General features: G+C 42.3%; 1 protein-coding gene and 1 non-coding gene across 2 annotated transcripts; one reads left to right on the top strand and one right to left on the bottom strand.

Annotated features, from left to right (window-relative positions):
• Positions 1-245: 245 nt before the first annotated feature.
• LOC119243921 (U6 spliceosomal RNA) lies at positions 246-348 on the top strand. The gene has a single exon (XR_005124902.1). It is a non-coding gene; the product is annotated as a U6 spliceosomal RNA (small nuclear RNA).
• A 2,073-nt stretch (positions 349-2,421) lies between these two features.
• LOC119242820 (serine/threonine-protein kinase MARK2-like) lies at positions 2,422-3,222 on the bottom strand. The gene has a single exon (XM_037508289.1). The coding sequence runs from the start codon at positions 3,220-3,222 to the stop codon at positions 2,422-2,424; it is 801 nt and encodes a 266-aa protein (XP_037364186.1).
• Between the last annotated feature and the right edge of the window lie 6,152 nt (positions 3,223-9,374).

Here is a 9,374-nt window from a genome sequence, read left to right as displayed (position 1 = left end):
GCTCCCCTCAGCAGTGTATTTCGGTCAATCTGCCTGTTCTGCTCCCCTCTCTGTCTCTGGTGAATCCTCTCACCCTCCCGTACATTTGGCCTATACCCTGGTTCTTGTATGCATGAATAAATAAATCTTAAAAAAAAAATCACACGCCACTTAATTTTCATTCTTAAAGGAAATGGGGAACAATTGAAAGAATTTTAATCCAGAAGTGATGTTCACATTTTATGAGGATCATACAAATAACATACTATAGTGCTCACTTTAGGTAGCACAAATTGGAATGATGCACAGAGATTAGTATGTCCCCTGCATAAGGAGGACATGCAAATTCATAAAGCATTCCATCTCTTCTGGATGGAAATGGAGATTATGCTAAGCAAAATAGATCAAAATGAGAAAGACAAATACTGGATGATTTTACTCATGTGGCATATAAAGAAATATAAGCAAAGAACATAAACAAAACAGACAAAATTATCCAGAACAAATCCTTGAACTCTGACTTGCAGAACTGAGGCTGCCAGAAAGGGAGGGAATGTCAATGGACTATGGTAGAGGATTATTGGTGCCTTGGTGGTGGGTGTGGTGTGATAATGTGTTGTGGAGGTGTGACCCTGTGCTGTGAAACATATACAGTATTGTAAACCAATAGTCTCTCAACAAACTTAATTTTTAAAAAGTAGTATGGAGGATTAGGCATAGTAAGACCTCAGCGCAAATAGCTAATGACATACTCATTGGTAGGTCTGTTTCACTATCTTATGTCACCGTGGTATCACCATGTGACCCATCTGACTTTTGTAAACTTTTCTAAATGCTTTCTGAATTTTTCAAGCAAATACAGGTACCTGATGACTCATGTGTTGGAAGTATGGGTGCATTCATAGATGAGAAGCAAATGCAGTCGGTGTCAAACAATGATTTAATGTTTCATGGGATAGACATGTTAACAGAACAATCCATTTCTGACTGTCTCCTGATTTTACAAGGCTCAGAAGGAAACCAGGAGGCCCTAGGAGCTGCCACTAGCTGGCAGGTGAGTGATTCTCCAACCTGGAATTTCAGTTTTAAAAGGGCCAAATCCAGGGGGACTTGCTACTGTGGCTGTCAGTCAATGACAATGCCACTCAGACAAAAGAGCTCCTGCAGTTTCTGCACCATCCGTGTGCCCAGGGGTCGACAGCAGGGCTCTCCCAGCAAGGGGGCGGGGTGGCCCTGATGTCACAGAGCCTAAGATGGGGAAGAGAGGCCCCGGATTCCCCACCTCTGGCCCTGGGGTGTCTGGAGGCTCTGCCCACACAGCCCCACACCCTTCCCGGGGCCTTCACCTGCCCAGCTCTCCCCAACCCCTCAGCGCCCCCCCCCTTCACCTGCTCTGCTCCCCTCCAGGTGCTTTACCAGTTCCATTGCCCCCCTGGCCCTTCACCTGCTCTGCTCCAGGGACATCTGTGCTCCAGGGACATCGGTGCTGCCCAGACTTCTGTGCTGCAGTCCTGTGAGTCTCATGCTGCTCCTGACTGGGCCCAGCACCTGAGCCCTCTCCAGAGTCTTGCCCTCCCCTGGTGTGCTGCTGTTTACCATGGCCACTGGGCGGCTGCACTTTGTGGGGCCGGGGGTCTTCTGCGGGGTGTGGCGCTAGATGTTCTTGTCTCTGTTGTGGGGTCCGAATGGTGGGCAGCAGCAGCAAAATGTCAAGATGGCATTTAGGACCCTCCAAGCTTTGGCCCTCTCACCTTGGCTGCCATTTTTTACCTGGCTGGTTCCTCCTAATTGGGCCCCTGCATTGTTATGGTGCTGGAGGTGCCAGCCACGTCTTGGGTGAGGTCCTAGGGTGGTGCTGGAGGGCTGGGGGGCTGGATTGGTGGTGTTGGTCCTGCATTCCTCATCCCCCTCTGGCTGGGGGCCTGTCACATTGGTGGTGCTATTTTCCGGGATGTCCTCCAGCTGGGGCCTGGCACGGAGGTGCTGCTCTCCTCCCAGGCATCCTCCAGCACCGGGCCTAGCGCTGAGGGTCTGCTATTCTCCAGGGCGTCCTCTAGCAGGGGGCCTGGCACGGAGGTGGTTTTGTTTTCCAGGGAATCCTCCAGCAGGGGCCTGGCCTGGAGGTGGTGGTGTGCTCCTGGGCACAACCTGGTGTTGCAGGCCTTTGAGTATTCCCGGAAAGCTCAGGCACTCCTCGGAACCCCGGTCACCCTGGGGCACAGTGTGAGGGAAGGGCTCCCAGAAGGTGACTTACCATTTCTCCTCATAGTCCACCTCCTCTTTCCTGGAGCGGAGAATCAGGTATGTTCCCAGGACATCATGGTATTTTTCTGTTCTAAGGCCCTGCAGATTACCTCTCTCTGGTACCCAAGGCATTCCATGGTTCTCATTATGGCCGGGTCCTGGTGTCTGAGGATTGCCTCGCCGAAGGTCAGGAGTCCCTTACTCATTTCCACCCAGGGGTGCTGCTTGAGACTTTCTAGGGTGCTGCGTTTCCGGGAGTCCAGTGCCAGCATTTTGTTGAGCAGGTGGCGCGGCACTGCACCGAAAGGTAGAAGGGCAGGTACAGGAACCCGCCCAGGACGCGCTCCCTGATCTCCCCGACGCTGGTCCCCCTGAAGGGCAACGTGCTGGTGACCATCTGCTAGAAGACGACGCCCAGGCCCCACGCGTCCACCCTGGACTGATATACCGCTGGTGGAGGGAGAGCTCCAGGGCCCTGTACTCTGCGCGACTGCAGTAGGTGCTCAGCGTGTGGTTGAAGCACCGCACGCTGAGCCCGATGTCCGCCAGCTTTATGTGCTTCTCTCCCACAAGCACAATGTTCTTGGGCTTCACATCCCAGTGGGCGATGCCTTTGGCATGGCAGTAGCTGAGGGCCGAGATGATCTGCCTGAATATCTGGCGGGCCTCATTCTCAGTGAGGCGCCCCCACTCGTTCAGATAGTCCAGCAGGTCGCCCCCCTCCACATACTCCATTACCAGCTGCAGCTCCTCCCTGGTGCCCACCACCTGGAATAGCTCAACCATGCACGGGTGGTGAAGCGCCTTCAGGCACCCCACCTCACCCGCCAGGAGCCGGAGGTCGCGCAGCTTGGCCTCCCGGAGGGTTTTGATCGCCACCTTCGTGCTTGTGAGCGCGTGCAGTGCCAGCCTCACCTGGGCGTGGGCGCCCTCCCCCAGTGTCCCGAGCACCAGGTGGGTTTTTACTTGACGTCCCTGGAGAGTGAGACGCTTAAGCATAGCGAATGTGGACTTGGACTGTGCTGACTACGCTCACAGCCCTGACTGTGCTCACAGCCCTTGCTGCCTTGCTAACAACTAACTCGCCTACGATACTAACAAATGTACTATTAATCTAATATTAATAGTACTCTAATATTACTAGTATTCACTAAGCTCAGTTACTAACAGTGCTCACTTAACTCTACCAGCAATACTAACTTCACTAGCCTTACTAGCAATACTAACCACACAAAAAATAAATGAAAATACACAAACAAAAAAATTACAAACGAGATAAACATGTAAAAATATGATAAAAACAAACGAATTACAAACTAACCACTAAATATAAGACTAAAACATAGAACAACAACAAAGACAAATAGAACAAACAACAGGAGAACAAACAACAATTAGAAACTAAGAACAAAACAAAACAAAAACAGACAAATAACAAAGGGGAAAAAGAACAATGAAATGACAACAGAAGGGAAAATGGAAGAGAGCACACAAAAAAGGAAAACCAAAAAACTAAAAACTGAGGGCCTCCCTGGTGGCGCAGGCGGTTCAGCGCTGCGCTGTGAAGCTGTTCGCAGCCTCTGCAGCGCGGGTTCCATCCGGCTGGCGGGCAAGAATCCCACATGGCGCGCAGACCTCTCCTGCGCGTCCACTGCTCCCCTCAGCAATGTGTTTCTTCAGTTTGCCTGTTCTGCTCCCTGCTCTGTCTTAGGTGAATCCCATCACCCTCCCGCACATCTGGCCTGTACCCCGGTTCTTGTATAAAAATAAATTAATTAAAAAAAATTGAAATAAAAAATTAAAAGAATAAAGACAAAAACAAAAATATAAGCAAATAATAAAACAATAAAGGAAAATAAAAAACAAAGAAATAAAAGGAAAAATAGAAAAATATAAACAAAGGAAAATAAGAAAAAACAAATAAAAGTAAAATAAATAAATAGCTAAAACAAATAACTAAATAAGTAAAAAAATAAATAAACCAAAAGAAAACTAAATACACCAAAACACACACTCTCTCTCTCTGTCCAAGTCCACAGGTCATTACCCCAAAGCTTCCTGGCTCCTAAGGACACAGCCGCAGTCCGGGCAGGGCTTATGTAGGCTCCATGGTTGCCATCACAGTGGCTCTTTATGAAGTCAGAGCCAGGGGCCACAGCCATGGACAGAGGGAAACCCCACTGGTTTTTCAGCCTTAAAGAAAGAGCTGCTGCCAAAAGGTGTGTTTATATGACTTACTAGAGATTGAAAATACCTAGGATAGACTGTAAAGCAACAGGAAAGAGACTGGACTCCATATTTAATCGTTAGAATCAATTTGTACTGGAGAATAATTGGGTATGGTGGTAAGAAAGAGGTGTTGGTGACTTTCAGATTTTTGACTTATACAACTGTCATGATCATTCACTGAGATAGGGTATACCAAAGAAGAAGGAGATTTTGTATGTGGATGGAGAGTGAGGGGTGTATATATATCTCACCTTAAATGCTATTGATCCTCTCTCTGAAGGAGCCTGACTGATAGAAAGCACCAAATATGAGGAATAATCATAAGTGAGAATAGCAGAAATATATAGATGCTGCACTGCATTTTCAAAGACAATAAAACTAGGTATGAAATATTTAAGGAAATATGGAGTGGCAAAAAGTGAGCAAGCAGTAAGAAATAATAAAACATCACCAGGAAGGAATGACTATAAGACTGATAATAAACTTATTATCAACAATGGAAGCCAGAAGATACTACATTATCTTTTAAGTTCTGAGAGGGGGGAAAAAACTGTCCACTCTCAGTTAATCAGTACAACTACAGAAAATGAGGGTAAAATACATTTTTAGATAAACTGAGCTTTTCCCATCAGTAAATTTATCTTAACGAAATTGTTAATGCAGTGCTTCTAAAGTTTGCTATAATGTGCATATGAATAATTTGGTGATCTGGTTAAAATGCATATTGTGTTTACTAGATCTTGTGTAGATTGCAAGAGTCCGGTTTTTAAAAAGTAGGTCCCCTTAAGGGTGAGAATTTCTTAAAAGCTCTCAGGTGGTATAATACTGATATTGACCTGTTAACCATTCTTAAAAATATTAAGAGAAAAAAAATTAACAGAGGAATTAAGCTACTTAAGGGTCTTGTATCATTTAGGAAAAATATTATGATACTGCCATTAGTAAAAATAAATATGAAAATAAATGTGAGTTTAAAATGAGCAGGGAATCTGAACAGACATTTTTTCCAAAGGCATGTAGATGGTTAATAGGTACATGAAAAGGTGCTCAGCATGACTAATCAACTGGGAATGAACCACAATGAGATATTATTTGACACATTAGAATGTCTGTTATCAAAAACACAAGAAATAAGTTTTGACAAGGATGTAGAGAAAAGAGAACCTATGTTTACTATTGGTAGGAATGTAAACTGGTATGGGCCACTGTGGAAAATATGAAGGTTCCTCAAAAACTTAAATATTAACTACTATATGACCCAGCAATTCCGTTGCTGGGCATTTATTTGAAGACAGAAACACCAACTCAAAAAGATATGTATATTCTTATGTTCACTGAAGCATTATTCTCAATAGCCAATGCATGGAAACAAACTGTCATTTGCTAGATGCATTGATAAATAAAACACAGTATATACAGCCAATGGAATACTGTTCAGACATTTAAAAAAAAGGAAACCTATGCCAAGTTAAGTCAGAGAAAGACAAAAACTGTGTGGCCTCCCTGGTGGCCTAGAAATTAAGTCTCTATCATCACTACAACCTGAGTTCAATCCCCAGCCAGGGAGCTAACCCACATATGGCGCAGCAGACATCTCCTGTCTTGCCCGCTACTCCCCTTAGCACTGTATTTCATTACACCCACCTGTTGTGCTCCTCACTTTGTCTCTGGTGTATTCTCTCCCCCCTCTCTCCTATACCCCCTCACCTCTGGCCTACACCCCAGCTCTTCTATGCATAAATAAATTAATAAATCTTTGAAAAAAAACTGACCTGGCTAGCACCTGACCTAAGGCTTCCAAGGGCCTGAACTGTGAGAAACAAGCTTCTGTTGTGTATTTTATGTACACATACATAGGTACATTTTATGTATACATACATAGGTATATTTGCTATACATATGTACATATTTATTTTTATATATTATAAGGACATAGGAAAACAGAATAAGAAAATAAGGAAATAAAAGACAAACAAACTGGTGTAATTGTTTAAGCAGAAAAAAAGCTCAAATATCGGTACTAGGAATGAGAAAGGTATAGATTAGGATGACAAAAGCTGTTCAACAATTTTATTCTAATAAACTCAAAAACTTAGTTTTCTGGGAAAACTCCCAGAAAAACACAAATTACCAAAAATCACTCAAAAAGTTAGAAAACCAAAGTAAGATTATAAACAACAAAGAAATTATATCAGTGGTTAAAAATCTACCCACAAAAAATCCAACCAGGTCAAGATACTTTTACTAGAAAATTATACAAACTCAAGGAACTGAATATATCCATTTTATACAAAATATTCCTGATTATATACAAGGAAGGAATACCATCTCACCCAATCTACAAGCTATTATTTTGATATTGAACCTGAGTATAAGAAAAAATTACAGACCAATCTCATTCCTAACTCAGAAGCAAAATTCCTAGATCAAATCTGCAAGTTGGTTTTATCCAAGGAATGCAAGGGTGAACTACCATTGGAAATTGATGAAAGTAATTAAACATTAGCCAATTAAATGAGGGGGAAAGGATGACAATCTCAGTAGATGTAATAAACGATGTCACCCTTCCATCATTTAAAAGAGAAAGAAAACTGGAAGGGAAATGAGGGAGGAAGATAAAGAGGCAAACCTAGAATAAAAAGAATTTAAATTTTGGGGTACAAACAAAACAAAGTAGAGTAAAGGTCATTTAATGATAAAATGTTAGAATTGTTCCTTTAAGCAGACAAGAATGCTATCACTTTTCATTAGCGCTCTATTGGGGGTTCTCACCAGAGTATTAAGAAAAATAAATAAAAGCCATAATAATTATAAATAAAGAAACAAAACTGTCATTATTTATAGTTGAATGTAATAATATAATAGAACATCTCAAGGAATTCCAAGAAAGGATAAAATTAGCGTTAATAGAAAGGCTAGCACTATTGTCATATACTATCAGTCTACAATTTTCAACTATATCTTTATAGAATAGCAACAAATTCTGTTATTACCAATTTTAGTTTGGAAATGGTCCCCAAGTGCAGGGTCCCTTACTCACTTTAATTCTCCTCAAGAAGCTTCTCACCTAGTAAAAATTCCTAGTTGGTGACACAGCAATGAAGGACTTGTCTCTATCCCACCAGATACGTTCTCCCATTTCCTTTATTTACCTTCTAGGCTTTTTTTTTCTTTTTCTTTATGTATTTTTTTTACATCAGTGTTCATTTTTAAACAATGTTTGCTTCCACCCTCCCCCGCCCCCGGTGTAGTTCCCATAGAATTTCCTTCACCAGTGCACCCTCCATCCAGGCTTAACATTGTTTTCTTACACCCCTAGGGAAAGAGCATCACTAGGAAGATAACACCTGAATTGCTGACCACCAGGTGACAGCGAAAGCAAGCTGGTGTCAACCGAAAGCTCCAAACACTTGTTTGCAAGCATGAACATGCTGACCCTTGCCCTCTCCCTCTTTACTCCCTTGTAACTCTGGACAAATACTCCTATCCTCTGCGGAAGAGCAGGGCCATGGTCTTTCAGACATGAGACTGCAGCCCTCTTCAATTTGTCAGCAAATTAAACTGTTTCCTTACATTGGCTAAGGGAAACAGAGGCCAGCATTCAGTATCGAGGGTTTCCTGTTCTTTGTTTTTTTTTAAATGTATTTCTTACATCATTTTTCATTTTTGCACAATGTATGCATTTTCATCTGGTTATATTCCTCATACAATTGCATCCCCCTTATTTTGACCCCAATCTCTCCTCTCCCTGCCCTCCAACCCTCCCCTCCCCCCATAGTATGTCTCTGGTTTATAGTTGCTTGTTGATTTTGATTTTTTCTTTATTATAGTTATTCTTTTTCCTGGTCCCTTATTTAGGTTTTCTAAACTCCTGCTATGAGTGAGACCATCCGGTATTTTTCTTTTTCTTTCTGGCTTATTTCGCTGAGCATGATCCTTTTCAGCTCCATCCATGTTGCTGCAAATTGCATGAGTTTATATTTTTTTGAATGCTGAGTAATATTCCATTGTGTATATGTACCACATCTTCTTGATCCAGTCATCTATTTTTGGGCATTTGGGTTGTTTCTAAAGCTTAGCTATTGTAAATAGTGCTGCTATAAACATAGGGGTGCAGGTGCTCTTTGGAATTAATGTTTCTGTGTCCTTTGGGTAAATACCTAGGAGTGGAATTGCTGGATCATATGGAAGCTCTATCTAATCAAAGCTCCATGGTATTGGAACAAGAACAGACACACAAGCCAGTGGAACCAAATAGAAAACCCAGAAATAAACCCATAGATTTATGGTCAACTAATCTTTGACAAAGGAGCAAAGAATATGCAATAGAGAAAAGAAAGTTTGTTCAGCAAATGGTGCTGGGAAAACTGGGTCACTACATTCAAAAGAATAAAGCTTGACTACTACCTCACACCATGCACAAAAACCAATTCAAAATGGATTAAAGAACTAGACATAAGACCTGAAACCATAAAATATATAGAAGGAAATATAGGTGAAACACTACATGACATGCACCTCAAAGACATCTTTACAGACGCGTCACCCAAAGCAGTGATAGTGAAGGCAAAGATCAACAGCTGGGACTACATCAAGTTAAAGAGCTTCTGCACAGCAAAAGAGACAATAACCAAAACGAGGAGAATCCCCACTGACTGGGAGAAAATTTTTACACACAACACAACACTAATGATAAAGGACTGATCACAAAAATCTACAAAGAACTGATGAGACTCAACAACAACAAAGAAAATAATCCAGTCAAAAAATGGGCAGAAGAGCTAAAAAGAAACTTCTCCAAAGAGGAAATGCAAATGGCCAACAGACATATGAAAAAATGTGCAACATCACTTGTAATCAGGGAAATGCAAATCAAAACTACCATGAGATACCATCTCACACCAGTGAGAATGGCACATATT

This window comes from Talpa occidentalis, unplaced genomic scaffold (genome assembly GCF_014898055.3).
Source record: "Talpa occidentalis isolate TD23 unplaced genomic scaffold, MPIMG_talOcc4v2.1 talOcc4.13, whole genome shotgun sequence".
NCBI classification, from domain to species: domain Eukaryota; kingdom Metazoa; phylum Chordata; class Mammalia; order Eulipotyphla; family Talpidae; genus Talpa; species Talpa occidentalis.
Note: the sequence above shows the minus strand (reverse complement) of the source record. Positions and strands in the feature narration are given on the sequence as shown.

Bases quoted from the DNA above. Each gene is read 5' to 3' on its own strand.
- LOC119242820 (XM_037508289.1), bottom strand. From the start codon at position 3,222: ATGCTTAAGCGTCTCACTCTCCAGGGACGTCAAGTAAAAACCCACCTG.